The sequence below is a fragment of the Nerophis lumbriciformis genome, linkage group LG09 (genome assembly GCF_033978685.3).
Source record: "Nerophis lumbriciformis linkage group LG09, RoL_Nlum_v2.1, whole genome shotgun sequence".
NCBI lineage: Eukaryota > Metazoa > Chordata > Actinopteri > Syngnathiformes > Syngnathidae > Nerophis > Nerophis lumbriciformis.
This window is the reverse complement of record NC_084556.2, coordinates 22,310,901-22,332,500: the sequence shown is the minus strand read 5'-3', so window position 1 is coordinate 22,332,500 and position 21,600 is coordinate 22,310,901. Positions and strand designations below refer to the sequence as shown.

Below are 21,600 nucleotides of genomic sequence, written 5' to 3'. Positions count from 1 at the left end.
AAATAATAATGTTATTTTTCATGATTGTACGACTACTGTTTTGTAAATTGAAATAGTATGTATTGTTTGCAATCTCCTGTTGGCCATCAGTGTTATCTAACTATCTAATTTCAAAACGGCCAAAATATAAAAATAAACAAGATCTACATAAAATTATTTTCGCCGAATTTTTCATCCAGTAATCTGATATTAAAATTACCAAATAAAGGAAAGAGAAAACAAAAAAACATGAAACGTGTGAAAGAAATAAAAAGAAAGCCCCTCTTTATACATTCATAACTTTTTTGTTTTTCGTTGTCATCATTATATATTTAGTTTGGAAGAAGAAGAAGCACTATGTTTGTGTTTTGAAAGGCACTTGTTTAACTTTCTGATTAGCAGCAGCCGTATGTAGGTTTTATTTTGAAAGGTACTTGTTTAACTTTCAGGTTAGCAGCAGCCGTATGTGGGTTTTATTTTGAAAGGTACTTGTTTAACTTCCAGGTTAGCAGCGACACTGGCCAAGCTAACAACTGTACTGTTAGTACGATCGCTAACTTAAGTTATGATCAATTAATTAAATATAATTTGGGTTTATGAAGCAACAGGAGTAAGTACTGGTTTTTTTATATTTTGTGTACGTTCTGGAGCCATCGTGGGATGCTTAGTTGTAGTTATATACGCAAACAATGACGGAAATAAGCTGATTCAGTCCTGTTTTTCCTACTCACTGACCGCAAAACATTAGTAAGTTCTTGGTTGTTACTGTTTGTCAAAAAGTACACTTTGTTGTAATTTGACCTGTAAAGTACACGAAATGCTTATTCCGTATAAGATGTGCCAGTTTATTTGTGTGGGCAAATGTCAAAGAATGTTAAAGATCAAGTGTGTATTATAGATTGTCTATATGGCCCAAAATATATATCGCGATAAATATTGCATCCTCCTGCGATAGCCATATACAACGATATATCGTTTGGCATATTAATCGTAATAGTACTATTTACAAAGGCTTTAAGAAAGGCTCCTAAATTAGCTGTATGCTGCAACGTGTCATTTCCTGTATTGTGTATTATTTTATCAAAACTATTACCAATCTACTTGGTCATTTACTGTTGATAGCTGATAAATTTCTGTTATAACATGGTTCTATCTACACTTCTCTTAAAATGTTGAAAGAACTTATAAATCTTTTGTTTCAGTATTTTCCATTAGTTTTGTGATACTACACGTGTTACAGACACTTAAAATTCACTAAATGATTCCATTTTTATCACAATTATAAACACAGAATGGCGATGTAACAATATCAATTAAATATTTAAATGATTTAGCACTGATTTAAATCTTTTGTTGTTTGCTCTTAAAATCCTCCTGCATCCAGGGACTTATTCCTGAGTGTGTAAAACATAACAAAAACATGAAAATGTTTTTGGATAATAAAACATAACAATGTAACCACTGTAGTATTGACCATATACTGATTCTATACTTGGTATCATCACTGTCGGTATTTGTATTAGTCCAACCACCTTTGTTTACATTCAAGAGCTATCCATCCATCCATTTTCTACCGCTTGTCCCTTTTTGGGGTCGCGGGTGGTCACTGGAGCCTATCTCAGCTGCATTCGGGCGGAAGGCGGGTACACCCTGGACAAGTCGCCACCTCATCACAGATTCAAGAGATAATCCTTCGGTTATCTTACGGTCTGTAGTGTATCATGTTAAGCTAATCCTCGTCCTCAAGTAAAATAATACTTGTAGTAAACAGTTTTTTGGCCGCCACAGAGGCGAGGATTGCTGACTTAGAAGTGACTTTGCACTGTGGAGGAACGTTAGCCGCTAGCGAAAACGCTACATTTCGTTGATGATGCGTTCAAATTTGCAGGGCAGAGCTAGAATCCGTCATCAACATGCATTATCACAATAGAACAATAGAATTGAAAGCTCTTTCTTCAGCCACATATATATTATTTTGTAACGTTTACTGTCTATATCACACAACGCCAGTGAGTACTTGCTGTCTTTGTAGTAGTAGTGGTAGTAGTAGAGGACAATAGCTTGTTTTTTGACATGTGTGTTTTTGTACTCTATCTTAGACAGATGCCATCAAGAAACCATCTTGAGAAAGTTGGAAGAAAGAAGAAGAAGAAATGGACAGAGGAGGCTATGGAACGTGCATTGATTGAGGTGAAGTCTCATAGATGCACTGTAAGACAGGCTGCAAAGCAGTTTGGCGTCCCAAAGTCATCCCTGGGTGACCGGGTCAGTGGACGAGTGACACCGGGTAGCCGCAGCGGGCCTGCTCAGCTTATAACATCCTCTGATGAGGAACTGTTGGTGGAGTTCTCTTTATATATGTCCAAGCATGGGTTCCCACTTACTAAGCAGCAGCTGGTGTCTTTTGCATCTTCCATTTACAAGCGTCAACACAGGAGGGTCGCCTTTTCTAATCTGGGCCAAACCTGGTGGCTCAATTTTAGAAAACGACAAGAAAAGAATATTAGCATTCAACTCGCTGATGGTATCATCCGTGGGCGAACAGTTCATGTCAGGAAAGAAACAGTGGATCATTTTTTCCACTTGTTGGAAACTGTGGTGGAAGCTCATGCATTGGGAGACAAGCCTCGCCAGATGTGGACCTGCAGCGAGATGGATTTTCATCTGGCTCGTAAAAGGGTGCTTCTTCACAAATCAACACCAACGTCCAGGGACTACATCTCTGTCCTGGCTTGCTTTAATGCCGCCGGGAAGGACATTCCCCCGTTTATTGTCTTTTCCAAAGCATACCCGGGAGGGGTTTGTTACAAGACACAAGGACCACCACACGCCCTCTATGGATGGTCAGACTCGGGATGCGTCACCTCCGACCTTTTCAAGAAGTGGTTCCTCCGACACTTCCTTGCGTACGCGCCCAAGGAGCGTCCACTGCTGCTCATTTTTGACGGACACAAGTCGCCCGTGAACCTGGAGGTGGTGGAGGCAGCTCGTAAGGAAGACGTCCTCCTTCTGTGCCTGCCGCCTCATTGCTCGCACAACCTGCAGCCCCTCGATGCCGGCCTGTGTTCACTCGTCAAGCAGCGTTTTTCAGCGCTCTTAGGTGACTCGAATGCCGCCAACGCTACTCTCTTTGCAGTCACCAAGAAGGACTTTTCGGGTGTGTTCAAGGAGGCGTATCGGGTGGCTGAAGAGGATGAGGGGGTCAAGATAGTGAAGGAAAGTTTTAAGAAATGTGGCATTTACCCTGTGAGCCACTTTGCGGCGAATGAGGCCTGTTTATTGTCACCACACAGCGTGGACCCTACAGAGGGAGCAGAATCAGGGCAGCATGTTGTCCGAGGTCTCAATGCTCCTGGACCCTCTCCCTAATCTAACAACCTCTGTATTCCAGAATTCACACATTAATATTCTAAATAGTATTCTGCCATATTTTTGTCTGTCTTCTTCTCCCACATTTTTCATCCGATTAAAAATATTCCTCTTTGAAAACACTTAGGGCAATGCCCCGGGTTGGCAGAAAAGCTTAAATTGATATTATAAACGGTGAATTATTAATACAGTAATACTTCATTACCTTTTTCTATGAGAAATTATGTAAATTCAATAAATCTGTTCCAAATCACATCTTATGGAAAATAATTATAGTTTTACATACAGAAAACAATGCAAAATGTGTATGAATGACAACTAAAATGGAACCGTTAACGTTTGACTTAACTTTTACCGTTATTGAAGGCTCATGTTAGCAAAGACAGAGCGGGAGGAGGGCAGAGGGAGCAGCACAAATGCACCTTCATACTCTGCTACAACTTTTTCTGTTTTGAATTCAACAGTGTTTCTCACCTTCTTTATCAAAGTGCTGCACCCACAAGGTTCTTTTGCCCCATCCAATTTTTTTGAGGGGGGGGCAATCGATTCTGCAGAATGATACACGGGAAAACCGACTAGTTTATTAGACCCAACATTTGGCGAACAGGACTGCATACACTGTAATTCTGCATTGTAACGCCGTAATTAACTGTAAAAACAACTTCTCTGATGTTACAGCACATACTTGTAACTTTATTATAATTAACTATAAAATTATAATTGTGAAATTACAGCATATGCTTGTAAATTTATAGTAATTAACTAAGATCTCATTGCAGTTACAGTAAATAACTATAGATTTGGTCCACAGTAACTTATCATACATTTGACTGTGAAAGTAATGCAGATATTAGCCAGTAATTTGCTGTGAATTTACAATGAATATTTTTAGTGTTCGAAAACCGGGGCAAACTGCACTGTGCTGTACAAAACCAAAGAGAGAACTATTTACTTGTGTGCAGAAAAATAATACGTATAGTCGGGGGGAAATGACAGACAACTTGGATTTGGTTGTTTTTAGTTCACTTTTTGCCCTTCATCACATAATGTCTACCAAGCATAAAGCTCTTCTGATGGCAGTGCGTCAAAGAAAAAACATCATGCATAGAGGTGAAATAGAACATTGTAAAAAGGTCAGAAATGGGAGAAATGCTGATGAACATTGGTCACAAGCTTGGTATAAACTAGGGCTATTTACCTGCCAGCCCGGGTTCAGTTCAAAACGTGGGAGACTTTTTTTTTTACAGCACATTTCTTAAAACACTTTAGCACTTCTGTTAGATAGAAAACATAGAACAATGTCCGCACATTGGCATATCCTAGCATTGACATGTTTACCATCTGTAGGCCTGTATTGGGCACTTGCATTTTACATAACAAGGCTACTTTGTCCGGAAATTTGTAACTCGGATAAAAGAAATAGCCCAAAGACAAATGTTCACTACAGAGGGTGCTAGTTCTGATAATAGTAAAGGGAGAAATCTGGCGGCCCGGTCTTTAGCTTTCTGCAAATGTGGCTCCTACAACAATTCAGTTGAATAGCTCTGGTCTAAGCTGTTTGTGGCCATCATCAATGAATATGTGAAAATAATATGTTTTTCTATGCAACTAAGCCTTGTAGTGGTGTCATTATTCAGACTTCCTTCTCCCAATTAGCCTGTTTCTCTCGTCCAGTGTGCAAGAAAACCACAGGGTTAAAACTGTTCTCTTTCATTTAAGGCACACTGTAATTCTCACAACATTGGCGGTTCTGGACCTAAAAATTATGTCTCCAGGTAAAATCCCGCCTACCCCCAAAATAGACACATAAGTGACTTTAAGCTTGTTTTCTAACAATGCTTAGCATATTTTGGAGTATTCACTTTCGGCTCCAAAATGTGTGAATGCTCCAAAATGTGGACGTCTGCTCGTGTCACCCACAGAATAAATTAATTAATTTGCAATTTTAATTTCACATTGTCATTATTGGGTATTGTGTGTATACAAACATTGATGTATTCCATTTTGGAATAGGGCTGTAATGTAACATAACAAACTGTGGGAAAAGTTAAGCACTGTGAATATATTCCGGATGCACTGCATGTGTTTCAGTACCATCTTCATCCTGAATCACAATATTTACATGCACAATTTGAAGGAATTATCAAATGTCTGCCAGGTCCATTGTTGCAGGTTGTTGCAATACAACTAAAGAAGGAGTCAGTCTGCATACTTTTCCAAATAAGGAAAATATTAGGAAAGTATAATTGACTTGCACAAAACGGGACTGACCAAGCGAGAGGGGTATAATTTTCAGCAACCATTTTAATCATTCTGACTTTAAAAAAATGATTTTGGTCGGAGTTTGGATGGAAAAAATGTAAAGATTTAAGTCAAATGCAATTCCAATAATCAGGAGCACCCTTAAAGGGAGAAAGGCTGAGTCAGAACCTGCATAGAAACTGTGAAGAGCAGACTCGCTGATCAAAACAAGAGAAAAAGAAGGTATGCCGCTTGTATTTTATTTTGCGTCCTCTTCTACTGATGTTTTCCTTAAGGGTAGCATGCCTTTTTGGTTTTGGTGATCCAGCTGACATCGCCCTTAAAGGAGGTTCGCACCTTGGTGGTAAGAAAGACCTGGTCTCTCTCAACATCTGGAACACACACACACACACATAATTATGCATACTTAACAGGCCTGTCGTCAAAAATGTTGTCAGATTACCTTTGGACATGCTTCAGAAATCCTCAGGTGTTCACCCTGGTAAGATTAGATTTTTAAGGTTTGCACCAAAATATGAAAACAACTCATTTTTCTTATTAACATAATGTTTCAGAGAAAAGATCATTACAAGTTGTATGTGAGTTGAGGTTGTGTATGCATCTCAGGACTAAGTTGATGTTACGTTACTCTCATTTCTTCTTACACATCTTGCTTCTCTCATTTTGTTAACATTTTAATCTGCCCTCAGTTTTTAATCTTGTTTGATCAGTCCCTCTGAATATGTGCCAACACCAATTACTTCGCTCAGATTATTAATACTGTGAAATTAAAGCAATTGGGATTTTGTAACGTACCTCTCCCCCACCCTACATGTGAAATAATAACGTGTGTGTTCTCACCCGGTCAGGTCAGTTATGTGAGTGTGAGTCAAGCATTGTGATGTTGATGTAGGTCGCACCACTTTAACACCAGGATCCCACACACCCACTTGCTGTGAATTACACCCCATGTTCATCTGGAAAAACAAAATGCATTGCCAACAATTTAAACTTGTAATATTGGCACCCCTTAAACAATATAAATGAATTTGCAGTATGTATAATTGTTTACATTTGTGGTTTTCCCCATATGTCAGTTTTCTGTCATTGTGTGTTGCATACATGAACAATATGTATTATGTATATTTGTTGTGCATGTTTGGCCTCTCATTCAATACACTCAACACAAGTGGCTAATATTTAGAATTTCACAGCAAAGTTTAGCCACTAGCAATTAGAGCAGGGGTGTCAAACTGGTTTTCCTTGAGGGCCACACTGCAATTATAGCTGCCCCCCAATTAATATATTTAATGAAGGATCTCCTCATGACATTATTACACAGTTCCCTATGCATTTGATTATTATTACTTTTTTAAGTAAATGATGGGTAACGTACTTGCTTTAGAAATCATACTGCAAGGCAGGGGAACAATTTTTTTTTTGAATATATGTTTATATAGAGGTGTCCAAACATTTTCATCAAGGGCCGCATACCATACTTGCCAACCTTGAGACCTCCGATTTCGGGAGGTGGAGGGCGGGGGGCGTGGTCAGGGGTGGGGTTGGGCGTGGTTAAGAGGGGAGGAGTATATTGGCAGCTAGAATTCACCAAGTCAAGTATTTCATATATATATATATATATATATATATATATATATATATATATATATATATCCTGAAAATATGCAAACAAAACTGTGTTTAGATAATTGATACTTCAAACTTGCATAAATAAATACTATGGAATATAACATAACTTGGCTTCTGAGAGCTTCAAAATGTAATGAATAAAATGCTAAAGTTGTTGATAAACAAGCAATTATTTTAATAATTAAATTTGGTCTTTTTAAATGAATTATTATGATAATTTAAAATTAATTATTTCAAATATGTTTATTTTAATGTATAATTCTATGGCTGGGTGTAATAAGGAGTCAGAAAAAATACAATTAATTTTGATGTTTTAGCAAAATATAGTAAAAATGTATTTCGTTTTTGTTTTTTTTCATTAATTAATATATTTTTATTTTTAGGTAAGATAAACATAATAATACAATTTATCTCTAGTCTGGATGATTTAGTTCTTGTCATCCTGTTGTCCTCCCGTCATGAAAAAAGGCTGTCCTCACTCAGGTCCGCATGGAGCTGGAGAGGGCGTGGCCTCCAGCTCCGGCTGGAAATCGGGAGATTTTCGGGAGAATATGTGTCCCGGGAGGTTTTCGAGAAAGGCAAGGAATTTTGGGAGTCTCCCGGAAAATTCGGGAGGGTTGGCAAGTATGCCGCATACTAAAACGTCAAAGTTTGCGGTGGCCATTTTGATATATTGCTATTTTGTGAAAATAAATGCTGAAAACAGACATTACTTATATATTTAAAGACAAAACTTACTGTCAGCTTTGTGTTATGGGTAACAAAGTGTACTATTATTAATTACTACAAGATTTATAAAAACAACAGAAAAAATATAAATAAGAAAAAAACTATGTAACATTTTGTTGTTACTTATAACTAATAATAATACATGTTTTCATGCATAACACCAAGCTGACCCAGGACCCTACATTTTGTCTTTAAATATATAAGTCTGTTTTTTTATGGGGGTTTTTTTGTTTTTTTTACAAAATAAAACAATTTCAAAATAGCCCCCACATACTTTGACTTTTCAGTATGCGACCCTTGGTGGAAAAAGTTTGGACACCCCTGAGTTCCACGAACCTTCTGTTACTATGAAGAACTGACACAAATAGAAACTCCAAAAAACGGCTGGTATTGATTTTATAAGATATAACATGATTCATCTTGTGGGACTTTCTGCCTCCTACCTTCTCGACTGCCACACTACACACTTATATAAATGTATTTATTTTATAAGGTTAACTTGGAGCAAACACCCTCGTCGGTGATTTGTATATAATAACCATCAGAAAGTAATACAAGACAGTTGAAGAAACGCTACATCATTTTTTTTCAGAGTTGCAGTGTCCATGCGCCTTCTTTTCCGTGGAAAGGAAGTGACGTTTGCATTTACGGAAGTTCATCTTTTCTAAGGACCCGAGGCATCGTCGTAAGTGTTATCACCTTTAGGTTTATAAGTTTCCAGCTTTTTGGGGTTAATTTTATTCAGCCTTTTTTAATTATTAAGTTGTATTGGTTCTTGTGCTAGGATGTAGATGGGAACATGTATATGATTTATTCCGGTGCAGCATTGTTCAACCTGGTGTGTCTTGTTAGCTTGTTAGCAGCACAAGCTAGCACATTTTTCACGTTTACCAGAAATGCTATAAATAATTTAGCTCATCAAAAATTGTTATTAATGTAAGAATGTGTTATGTGCCGTGTTGTCAACGGATGTATATACATGCCGTGGACTACTTCACACTCTTAACTCCTGGTGTCGTGTTCATTTTTACACTCTGTCATTAGAGACTTAGACTTAAACAAACTGCAATGATCCACAAGGGAAATTGTTCCACACAGTAGCTCAGTTACAAAGGATAATTCAGGTATAAAGTAGACTAAAAATGTACTGTAGTAGCAATATAAAATATAACATATGTAATATTTACATATTGTATATACAGTATATGATATATACTGATGTAGTATATTATATTTTTATGATATATACAATATATAACAATTGCCATGTACAATATTACAGTATATGTAACAGATGCAGCATAAAATAGAAAATAGATCCAGCAGAAAACATACACAGAGGGGCTTCACGGTGGCAGAGGGGTTAGTGCATCTGCCTCACAATACGAAGGTCCTGAGTAGTCTTGGGTTCAATCCCGGGCTCGGGATCTTTCTGTGTGGAGTTTGCATGTTCTCCCCGTGACTGCGTGGGTTCCCTCCGGGTACTCCGGCTTCCTCCCACCTCCAAAGACATGCACCTGGGGATAAGTTGATTGGCAACACTAAATTGGCCCTAGTGTGTGAATGTGAGTGTGAATGTTGTCTGTCTATCTGTGTTGGCCCTGCGATGAGGTGGCGACTTGTCCAGGGTGTACCCCGCCTTCCGCCCGATTGTAGCTGAGATAGGCTCCAGCGCCCCCGCGACCCCAAAGGGAATAAGCGGTAGAAAATGGATGGATGGATGGATAAACAAAGAGAGGTCGCTAACATAGAATATATAGGGGTGTAACGATTCGATTCAGAATTTTTGGTTGCCAATACGATTCATGAACGATATTATTTTTTAGAACGATTCGAAGCGATAGTGGGTTGAAATCGAATTAACTGTTTCGCAAAAAATCAACCATCGTGACTTAAATAAACACTGGACACTACAAGTGAAGTTTTCTATATTCCTGTTGTTTCTTGGAAGATAATTAGATTTAAATTAGTTATGGATAGAAACAAGCAAGTAAACAACAATTGATGGTAAATGCACTCTCATCTTATTTGAATAAAGTTCAACCAACACTTTGCGTTGAATTAACAAGAGGAAAACGTTTTGCTCTCATTTTCAGCATTTAAGAAATGTTCAATAGAAGTACAGTAACCAACAGTTTAACAGTAGCTTTACCTGCTACTTTTGCTGTTGTTTTTCCAACATAAGAATAATACAATAGTATTATCAAATATAAAGTTCAACCAACATCTCTTCAGATTTAATTTAGCAGTAGATTACATGAGAAATGAAGTGCAACCAAATATTTCCAGTTTATGAGCAGTGGTTTTGAATTATCCATTTCCGCTGGCGACTGCATCTTGACGTAGCTTACCCAAAGCTGCTGAAAAAATCACAAAGAGGCCATATTGCGTTTAGACTGAAGTCACATTTGAAAAGATCAGATTCCAATCGGATTCAGGACTACTTCCTGATGTGGCGTGAATCTGATGCTGACAAATTTGATTTGAAGCACTTTGGAGCGTTTAGACTGGGAAAAAAATCTGCTCTATATCACTTGAGGGCAAAAAAAATCAAATTTGGTGTGAAGTGTAAACGGGGCCATAAATAACTTTTTCAATTAAACTTGCTCCGCTGTCGTCTCTGTTTTGTCCGTCGCATCATTTGTGGTTTAAAGTTACAGTAGGTTGTGGCTTTGTATCAATGTGTTGTCGGTTTTTTTCGTGGCTTTTACAAGCGTGCTGTAGATAAATGTTTTTGTGTTGTAATTAATGATATTGTCTTGTGGCGTTTGATATGACCTTTCTCAACCACTTAAAGTGTCCCTCATTTTTGTTTCGATGACGCCACAGACGGGCAGACAGACTTAATGTAACATACTTTTAATTAAAACTGTTAACCTTCATAGGAAGTCTGCCGTTCTTATATCCAATGTTTTCTTTGTTTTAGCATCAATTAAACCGATGCATTGCCTTTTAAATTGATGTAGGATCAATACCTATCTTCTGGGAGGCCAACTGGCCGAGGACAGCTCGATATACTTGAAATTTAGGAATATAAATGGATATATATAGGGTCGGCATGGCGCAGTGGGAGAGTGGCCGTGCGCAACCCGAGGGTCCCTGGTTCAATCCCCACCTAGTACCAACCTCGTCATGTCCGTTGTGTCCTGAGCAAGACACTTCACCCTTGCTCCTGATGGGTGCTGGTTAGCGCCTTGCATGGCAGCTCCCTCCATCAGTGTGTGAATGTGTGTGTGAATGGGTAAATGTGGAAGTAGTGTCAAAGCGCTTTGAGTACCTTGAAGGTAGAAAAGCGCTATACAAGTACAACCCATTTATCATTTATTTATCATTTATATCCATTTATTGTACAACCCTGTTAGTACATTTACTTGTGATATTATATTGTGTTATTGTTTATGTGCATTTAAGAGTCATCCACGATGACTACAGCTGCAAGGCCGACGTTTGAACCGGCCAGAGGAGGAAGGGGAAAGGGGGAAGGCGATTTGAGTGCACTGTCCAAACAGTATTCAAGTCGAGATCTTCCAGGTCATACAAAGATCAAGTACAGGTCAGTAGCTGAAATTACCAAAAGCTGGATTTTTTACTTTTATGTGATTTAAACGCACATGTTTGCACTACCGTTTTATTTACTGTGACTTAGTATTTTTGTATTGATTTCATATTTCTATTGTTGTATTTACTTGTGTGCTTTGCCTTAATGTGGATCTGCTAAACTGATTTTCACAGTAATTGTTGGTGACAATGTGACTGTGACAATAAAGGATTCGATCCAATTCAATAATGTATACATGCTTACATGTGGTATTTCCAGTAAATATTCTGACATGTTTTTCCCCCGTCTCAGGCAGCCTACCCAGGATGCTCCTGAGGAGGTGCGTGCCCGTGACTTCCGCAGGGAGCTGGAAGAGAGGGAGCGTGTAGCTGTACGAGAGAAGACCAGAGAGAGGGGACCTAGAGGTTGTCTTTGAGAAGATCTCTGTTCAAAATAACAGGATTTTTTCGTTGGAATTGTGTTAATGGCTCCACATTTACATTTATTCTCTATTAACCAGAGCACACCACATCATCTTCATCCTCCTCGTCGTCCTCCTCTAAGAGACCTCGACTGGATCAGATCCCAGCAGCCAATCTTGATGCAGATGATCCTCTTACCGAAGTACGTACTTGTCCTGCAAGACCGACCAACAGTGCAATCTCAAGAAATCGCCTCTCTAAAAATGTCTGTTTATGAATAGGATGACGAGGACGACAACTCTGATGAAGATAGCGATGATGATGACACTGCAGCTCTTCTGGCAGAGCTGGAGAAGATTAAAAAGGAGCGGGCTGAAGAGCAAGAACGCCGCGTAAATATATATTTAGACAAAAAAAACGACTACTGCTATTTCATTTCTTGCAACTATATTTATTGTATCCATCTCAGGAGCGGGAGCAAAAGGCTGAGGAGGAGAGGATCCGCATGGAGAATATATTGAGTGGTAACCCATTGATTAATTTAGCAGGGCAGCAGCAACAGCAGCAGCAGCAGCAGCAACAACAATTGGCTCAGACTCCAACTCCATTCAAAGTCAAAAGGAGGTAATGAACATCAGACTAACAATCACAATGATTTCAGTGTTTGTCTCCACCAACTCATGGCTTCATCATCTCTATAGGTGGGATGATGACGTTGTGTTCAAGAACTGCGCTAAAGGCATGGACAAAGCAAGGAAGGAGAAACGCTTCATCAATGACACCCTTCGCTCAGAGTTCCACAAGAAGTTTATGGAAAAGTATGTTAAATGAAAAACTGTTGTATATTCTTTCAATTTCTTCTTTTCTTTGTCGCCGTCTGTCCCAATAAAAATGTGTCATTAAAATACATTCTGTATTCAAATACATCCTTATTTGTTAACACAAGTTGTACATAAACGTGAGTGGCATTCCTTGAATAAACCATATAAATACATAAGAAACAAAAACCTTTGTATGGCCTGTTTTTGTTTGTTTGGGTTTTTTTGGCTTTGTTCTGAAAATTTATAGTAATACCACCGAATCTGTGATATTCAAATCTCTCAAAATACCCTTTAATTTGTCTTTTTTATACTCTAAATCTTATAATACATATATTTAACTAATCAAAATGTGTATTGGCCCATCTTTGACCATTTGATTCATTTTTGTACAAGGTTCCTAAGTGGAAAATGACTCCTTTGAGTAACAGGAGTAAGTGTTTGCATAAAATATAGCCACATGCACATATGTTGACATAACAGTTGTACACATGTTTTTTTAATAACTTCAAAAAATGATTTACGTAACAGCACTGTGCTGAGATTTTAAACCCCAAGTCATAGTTGAGATTTTCAAGATAGAGAAAGAAAATTAACTTACTTTTGGCCTGCAGAGGATATGAATGAAGTAACTTCCCGCAGACCATGTGACTTGTAGAATATTTAGAATAGTAATTAAACCAAGTGCAGTTGTGAAAAGGGGTAACACAAATATAGAAACTACAAAACATTTCTGAACGAATTAAATGATTTTATAGCAGTGGTGTGCCGTCAGGGCCAGCAAGACCTTCACTGCTGGACTAACATAACCAAAAATCATGATCATAATTAAATATACAATTTTTTTTTAATTTACTTTCCCTAAATATCTAAAATGATTCATATTATCTTCATGTTATATTATGCTCCTTCCAATGCTGTTATTTTTAGGTTAGAGTTTTTAGCCAATCAGAATTCATCTGGCTTATGTTGCCATGCTGTACCAAATCTGCCAGGGGCCTTCAGAATCAACAATGCAGGCGTCCGTGCACTGTAAGTGAAGGGGGACATACAGTGATAGACAGTTGCGATAGCCAATCAGATCACGAGTTGTTGTCAGTAAGGCCTTTTAAATGGCCTCACGTTGAACGTGACATTTACGCGTCCTGTGATTGGATACTCATCGGGACCGTTAGCGGATGAATTTGAGAGACAGTTGTGATAGCCAATCAGATCACAAGTTGTTGACAGTAGCTGTTCTGGTACAACTAAAAGTTGTAAACTCTTGTTGTTAAAGTGTGTTATGCTTCATCCATCCATCCATTTTCTACCGCTTGTCCCTTTTGGGTTGGCGGGCGTTGCTGGAGCCTATCTCAGCTGCATTCGGGCGGAAGGAGGGGTACACCCTGGACAAGTCGCCACCTCAACACAGGGCCAACACAGATAGACAGACAACATTCACACTCACATTCACACACTAGGGTTAATTTAGTGATGCCAATCAACCTATCCCCAGGTGCATGTCTTTGATCCAGTGGTTCTTAACCTGGGTTTGATCGAACCCTAGGGGTTTGGTGAGTCGGGCTCAGGGGTTCGGCGCAGGTCAAGACACACCCGACTAATCATGTAAATAAAAACTTCTCCCTATCGGCCTATTACGGATACGGCAGAAGTCACACTGATTTGCAGGTGTGTAATTTGTCGTGAGTTTATGCACTGTGTTGGTTTTGTTGTTTGAACAAGGTGATGTTCGTGCACGGTTCATTTTGTGCACCAGTCATAAAACATGGTAAGACTTTAGTATGGGGAACATATTCACCATTAATTAGTTGCTTATTAACATGCAAATTAGTAACATATTGGCTATTAATTAGTCATTATTAAGTACTTATTAATGCCTTATTCGGCATGGCCTTATTATAACCCAAACCCTCTAACCCTGGCCCTAACCCTCTAACCCTAGTGTCCAAAAACCTCTAAATTAAGTCTTTGTTACTTAGAATATGTTCCCCAAACTAAAGTGTTACCAAAAACATATAACTTTGTCTTGAATTTGAAAAAAACAAAAAACATTTTATTTCTCACTAAAGAAGGGTATATATATGCGCATATGAAACTGGTGGGGTTCGGTACCCAAGGTTAAGAGCCACTGCTTTGATCATTTAATAAACATTGTTACATGTATATTTGTTGCCATCATGTGGTCAGGGCAGTTAATATATCTTTGAGAAGTGTGTACTTTGAATCCAACTTTATTGACCGGAAGTTGGATTTAATTAATTTAATGTGTTTGACATTTACGGTATATGTTTTAATTGCTGATGCGTTTTAATTGATTTTTAAATGCGCCAGAAAATAACCCGTTTCGTATGAATGTGTTCCCGTATAGTATTTCTCCAGCAATGGTCATGTGCATAGGTGGATTAATGAACGGACCTACCGGGCCCAGGCCCAGGGGGCCAGAGGCCCCAAGGGGCCAGGCCAACTTGGCCCCGCGGCCGCGACGCATGCAAAACTACTTTTGCAAAAATAATAATCTTAGGCCCCAAGGGGCCAGGCCAACTTGGCCCCGCGGCCATGATCCATAGAGGGTCAGAGGCCCCAAGGGGCCAGGTCAACTTGGCCCCGCGGCCGCGACCCACAGAGGGCCAGAGGCCCCAAGGGGCCAGGCCAACATGACCCCGCGGCCATGATCCATAGACGGTCAGAGGCCCCAAGGGGCCAGGTCAACTTGGCCCCGCGGCCACGACCCACAGAGGGTCATAGGCCCCAAAGGGCCAGGCCAACTTGGCCCCGCGGCTGCGACCCACAGAAGGCCAGAGGCCCCAAAGGGCCAGGTCAACTTGGCCCCGCGGCCACGATCCATAGAGGGTAAGAGGCCCCAACGGGCCAGGTCAACTTGGCCCCGCGGCCGCGACCCACAGAGGGCCTGAGGCCCCAAGGGGCCAGGCCAACTTGGCCCCGCGGCCACGATCCATAGAGGGCCAGAGGCCCCGAGGGGTCATGCCAACTTGGCCCCGATCCATAGAGGGTCAGAGGCCCCAAGGGGCCAGGCCAACTTGGCCCCGCGGCCACGATCCACAGAGGGCCAGAGGCTCTCAATCATTATTATCAAAGCTAATTCTCAAATTGGATCACACAACCTCACTCACATATTCTTTATCAATTATTAAAGGTTGTTTCTGAATTTTGATCACAGAACTTAATGCAAATATTCTTGATTGATTGGCAAAGCTCATTCTCAAATTTTGATTACACAACCTTACTCTGACAAATTATCATTATCAAAAAGCTCTATCTCGAATTTGGATCACAGAATCTCACTCAAGTATTCTTAGCTGTGCCCCTCCCCCATCGAGTCTTTCATAAACCGGTCTGTTCTTTTAGAATCTCCTCATTTGGTACTTTGAACTCGTGAGTGACTGCTCAAAATTTGGTTTCCTTTCCCTCAGTTCAGACTCAGAGATAATTTGAAATCATTCCACAAGAAGTTTAACGCGCACACACACACGACACACACACACTTGAGTTGAGCATTACTTGGAAATTCTTATATTTTCCATTTTGCTGTTATTATCAGCATCTTCCCATTTTGTCCTTTTCTTTCAAAAAAGTTTACAGTCTGACATTTGTCACTGCTGTCAGTTAATAACTTTTTGGTCTTTGACCCATTTTGTCATTTTCTCGATTCGATCGTCACTGACCACTCTCTCCTGTCTGGCAGACATCGTTGCTGCCATCATAGCCAGCAAGCTGCCTGCAGATAGCAACATTTTGGTGTCCTTTGTGAAAATATTTAGAAAGTAGACAAAAGTACACAAAGTTGTACAACTATTATCTTTATGATCTTTTTTTTTGTTTGTTTGTTTCTCTGTTACTGTGTGTGGCCAATTAAGCGCCTTTTGGCCATACCTGGCTGGTGACATTTAGCGACTTTCTGGTTGTTGTTAAAATTAATAATAGCAACAGTTCTCTTCATCTTAATGCAATTTATTGTGTCTGTCTCTCCACATTTTGCCATTAGGTACTTTGAGCTCTTGTTGGTCAGTCACTCTAAGGTACATTGTTGCTGCCATCATAGCTGGCAAGCTGCCTGCAGATAGCGACATTTTGGTGTCCTTTGAGAAATATTAAGAAAGAAGACAAAAGTACAAGACATTGTACGATTACTATCTTTTTAAAAATTATTTGTTTCACTGTCAGTGTGATTGAGCGACTTTACCGCTAGATTTCGCGTCTTTTGGCCATACCTGGCTAGCGACTGAAAACATCATTTAGCGACTTTTTGGTTGTGAAGATAAGTGGTAAAAACAGATCTGCCTGTTGGTCTTCCCACATTTTGCCATTTGGTACTTTGCACTCTTGTTGGTCACTCCAAGGCATTTGTCCCTGCCTTCAGCTAGTCACTTGGCTCTTTTGGAATTTATTTCACTGTAATTGGCTCTCTCTTTCTCCTCAGTACAAATCAGTCTGTTCCCTTGCCATTCATCACTGACCACTCCGCTCTCCTGTCTGTCAGACATTGTTGCTGCATGCAGATAGCTTGGGGTCCTTAGTGAAAATATTAGAAGAGAAAAGTACACAATTATCTTAATCATCTTTTTTTATTCACTGTCAGTCCTTCAGTGAGTCCCAGTGTGTTGGCGATTAAGCAACGTTGGCATTCGATTTAGAGACTTTTGGCCATACATGACTGGCGACTCAAAACGTCATCTAGTGACTTTCGCTGTCTGAGTTTAGCATTGATTGGAAATCTGTTATCAGTTCTTATAGAAATCAGCTGATTTCTGCTTTTGACTGTTAATGCTAGATTGCTAGTTTTGAAAATTGCATCACTCACACACACACACACACACACACACACACACACACACACACACACACACACACACACGCACACACACACACACACACACACACACACACACACACACACACACACACACACACACACACACACACATAGTTGGTTAAGCTGTTGTGATAGGCAAAGAGCTAATGTGCACAGAAAGAAGGGAAATATGGATCATAAACGTCTAAGTGGAGGAGCTAGAAAAAAAATTCAGCAAGAAAAGAAAAAAAAGGAATCAGTTTTACTTGAGAGTGTTCCAAATATCTCCAGCTTCTTCAGTACAAAGACATCTGCTGAAAGCAATTCTATAAATGCTACTGCAAATTCAGCTAAGGTTAGCAATGCACCTGAGCTAGCATGTAGCTCCCAAGATCCTGAGACCACTACAAGTGTACGCACTGAACCAAATGCTTCGGATGCTAATGATTCAACCAACTCAGCAGTAGCCAGTTGCTCGGATGAATGTGAGGTCACTGCACCTCTGGACAGCATAGAAAATGAGTTGAATCTTTCTTCAACACCATCTACAGTGACAACTCTACCTAGTGATCCCGCTAAATGGGCTGATACCCTCACTGAGTCAATGAAGGAAGTTCTTATTCAAAGAGGTGCAAAATCATTTCACAACCGTCACAGCCATTATCCAGCTTCTGTGAGGAACAGTGGGCTAGGAGGCAAAACCCGATGCCTAAACAATGAACATTTTACTTCACACCTGCCCAATGGACAACGAGTACAAAGAGAGTGGATGATGTACTCTCCCTCTACTGGTAATGTTTACTGCTTTGCATGCAAACTGTTTTCCCCAAAAACGCATTCTTTTGTGACAGGCTATTGTGATTGGAAACACTCAGAAAGATTTGGTGAACATGAGCGAAGTGCTGAGCACATAACCTGCATGCAAGCAGTCTTGAACCGCGCCACAGGTGCCACAGTTGATGCAGACCTGTTCAAACAGTTTCAGGCAGAGAGCAGCTATTGGAGGCAGGTGTTACAAAGAGTTGTTGCAGTCATTAAATTCCTTGCAGAAAGGGGCCTTGCATTTAGGGGTAAAAATGAATCGTTAGGGTCTCCTCTCAATGGGAACTACCTTGGTATTCTGGAGGTCCTGGCTGAATTTGATCCCTTTCTAAAGGATCACATCAGAAAGTTTGGGCAGATGGGTCGAGGTAATACCTCATATCTGTCCTCCACCATTTGTGAGGAATTCATTGAATTGATGGGTGCAAAAACCAAACAGGCTATAGCAGATGAACTGCAAGCAAGCAAATACTACTCTATCATTGTGGATTCAACCCCAGATTTATCTCATGTGGACCAATTGACATTCATATTCCGTTTTGTTAGCAAAGAGGGCAGTGTTGTTGAACGCTTTGTGGGTTTTGAGCCCATTACTAGCCATACAGGTGAAAGTTTGGCTAACTGTGTCATGTCTGTGTTGGAAAATCTAGGGTTAGAGCTGTCAAATTGCAGGGGGCAGGCTTATGATAATGCCAGCAACATGTCAGGGAGGTATAATGGGTTGCAGGCTCACTTAAAGAAAAGCAACCCATTAATACACTATAATCCATGTGCAGCTCACTCTTTGAATTTGGTGGGAGTCAACAGCATTGACAGATGTGGAAATGAAGTCTCTAAGTATTTTGACTTGATTCAGTCTATTTACAACTTCACAACTGCATCCACACACCGATGGGACAGGGTATTTGGCAATTCCAACATAGATCTCACACTTAAAGCTTTATCCAACACGCGTTGGAGTTGCCGTACAGAATACACCAAAGCACTGTGGCAGAACTACAGTAAAATAAGAGCAGCACTACAGGGTATTTCCACTGATGACACAGAGAAACGAGACACACAAACTGAAGCTGACAGTCTAGTGCGGAAGCTGGATTCACTTGAGATGGCCTTCATGGCAGGCTTTTGGGACACTGTTCTGTCCAGATTTCAGGCCACAAGTCTGCAACTTCAAAAAGCAGACATGGACCTTGGTACAGCAGTTAGATTGCTGGAATCTCTGCGCACCTTTGTTCTCTCCCAAAGAGATCTATTTGATCATTTTGAGCAGAAAGCCTTAAACATGTTGGGTGGCACCCCATCTTACAGGGCTGAACGGACGAAGAAACGTAAAAAGTTTGCTGATGAATCAGCATCCCCAGATGTTGTGCTTGAGGGAAGGCAACTGTTTCAAATAGAGACATTTATTGCCTCTATTGATCAACTGAGTTCAAGCCTTAATCACCGTCTGGAGGCCTACAAACATCTGAACAATTTGTTCAGTGTCCTTTTCTCTTTGGATACAGAGTCCAATGCTTCAGTCCTTCACAAGGCCAAGATTCTCACTGAATCATACTCATCTGACCTCAATGAAAGTCTTGGACAGGAGCTTATACAGTTCAAATCTTTTATACAGCTCAACAACACTGATGAGGAGAGGACCCCTTCAGGACTGCTCAAAACAATAATACATTTTGGACTACAGCCTACGTTTCCTAATACATACATTGCGCTACAGATTTTTCTCACTCTACCGGTCAGTAACTGTGAGGGAGAACGCTCATTCTCTCTTTTGTCAAGAGTCAAAAATGAGCTGCGCACAAGAATGACTCAGAAAAGATTAAATGCGTTATCTCTAATGGCAATTGAGAGTGAGCTGACAAGAGAGTTGGACTTCAATGATGTGGTGGATGATTTTGCGAAATTGAAAGCACGAAAGAAACCCCTTGCTTAAAGGTGCACTGTGTAAGATTTTTAGGTTGTTATTTCCAGAATTCACCCATTCACTAATGTTAGGCTACCTGTTTTCATGAATACTTACCACCACCATAAAATTCCAAGTATCCATTATGACTGGGAGAATTGCACTTTCGCCATTTCTGGGAACTGTCTGTCACCTGGATTCTGAAGATAGGATTGACTTTAGGCAGAAGCTTGGTGCTTTCTCTGGCAAACTGAACCTCAAGCTTCATTCTCTGCAGCTTTGCATTCTTGTTCAGACTTTCATCGACAAGGAACTTTTCAACTTCCCCACTATCGTGAAGGGGCCACCAAAAGATTTCAGTGTGTCCAGCATGTCTAGTCTCTTCTTCTCCTGTCTTTGAGCCATCTCTTGTTTCTCGTCAGCCCAACTCTCGAATTTTGCCTTCATGAGTTTACTCCAGTTGAGTTCAACCTCTCTTTTTGCTTGTGCTGCTGCCTTGAAACCTCTGAAGCTCCTGGCTCTTTTGTAAAATTATTGACCTATTGACTGCGTTCAGTGTGCCCAACTTCTTCAGTCTGTAGTCCACCTTGCCACATTGTCTCTCCATCCCAATGTTGTGCACAGGGGTGCCATCAATGTTACTAGCCTGTTCACTGACAGGGTCCATTGGGAAGGTCTCCTCATCCATCCCATAGTCCATCCTCTGCCTGGCCAGGACAGTCTTCAGATGGGGCAGCATGAGATCTGTCAGCTGCTTCACTTCATCCAAGTATTCGGCAGCCACGTCTGACACTGAGTTCAGGACATGTCCAGTGCCTGTCCAGCCACTATAGCATTCTTGCTGTCTACATCCAGATCCACCATGAAACTCTGTAGCACTTGCTCCATCTTCATATCGGCCTCCGCCAACCGCATCACTTTATTCATGGCACTGCTGAAGCCCAGTGTAGTGTGGGTGCCACAAAAGATCTGCCCTGCTGGTTTTTCCAAGTTGTTCATCTCTGCCAACAGCTTTGAAAAGCCTTTGTTGTGCTCTGTGCTGTCAGTCATATGTGCATCTACAAGTTTATAAACATCCTCCACATTGACTCCTCTGACCGACGCCAGTATTTCGAACCCCATATCCACTTGCATTTCTATGTCCTCAGTGGTCTCTCGGTGAATGGGTAAGACAGGCAGAGGAAATGGGCTATCTTGACCTGCATGCAGCCCTTGTACCATGAACTGGCCTACACCTTTCTTTGTGGTGCTCTCCGATGCATGTGTTATCATTTTACCTTTCTCCTTCTCCTCCTCAAGCTTTCCCACAAAATAGATAC

The 21,600-nt window shown here is 40.4% G+C and overlaps 2 protein-coding genes across 4 annotated transcripts; both read left to right on the top strand.

The window, feature by feature from the left end:
- The first annotated feature begins 467 nt into the window (after window positions 1-467).
- LOC133607512 (uncharacterized) lies at window positions 468-6,146 on the top strand. Of its 3 annotated transcripts, none has more exons than XM_061962212.1 (2): window positions 468-589; window positions 2,079-6,146. In XM_061962212.1, the coding sequence occupies exons 1-2, from the start codon at window positions 576-578 to the stop codon at window positions 3,346-3,348; spliced, it is 1,284 nt and encodes a 427-aa protein (XP_061818196.1). In that variant the 5' UTR covers window positions 468-575; the 3' UTR covers window positions 3,349-6,146. The 3 variants fall into 3 exon arrangements, with proteins under 3 accessions (XP_061818196.1, XP_061818197.1, XP_061818199.1); XM_061962213.1 differs by having other exon boundaries at window positions 483-726; XM_061962215.1 differs by having other exon boundaries at window positions 495-589; window positions 2,083-6,146.
- Window positions 6,147-8,534: 2,388 nt separating this feature from the next.
- Window positions 8,535-12,837, top strand: cwc15 (CWC15 spliceosome associated protein homolog). Its single transcript, XM_061961577.1, has 7 exons — window positions 8,535-8,653; window positions 11,380-11,521; window positions 11,819-11,931; window positions 12,027-12,130; window positions 12,210-12,320; window positions 12,398-12,552; window positions 12,630-12,837. Exons 2-7 carry the CDS (start codon window positions 11,391-11,393, stop codon window positions 12,757-12,759), a joined length of 744 nt encoding a protein of 247 aa, XP_061817561.1. The 5' UTR covers window positions 8,535-8,653; window positions 11,380-11,390; the 3' UTR covers window positions 12,760-12,837.
- The last annotated feature ends 8,763 nt before the right edge of the window (window positions 12,838-21,600 follow it).

Coding starts and splice junctions, on each gene's coding strand:
- cwc15 (XM_061961577.1), top strand. CDS start 11,391: ATGACTACAGCTGCAAGGCCGACGTTTGAACCGGCCAGAGGAGGAAGG. Junction 11,522..11,818: donor CATACAAAGATCAAGTACAG/GTCAGTAGCTGA, acceptor CCCCCGTCTCAG/GCAGCCTACCCAGGATGCTC. Junction 12,131..12,209: donor CAGATGATCCTCTTACCGAA/GTACGTACTTGT, acceptor GTTTATGAATAG/GATGACGAGGACGACAACTC.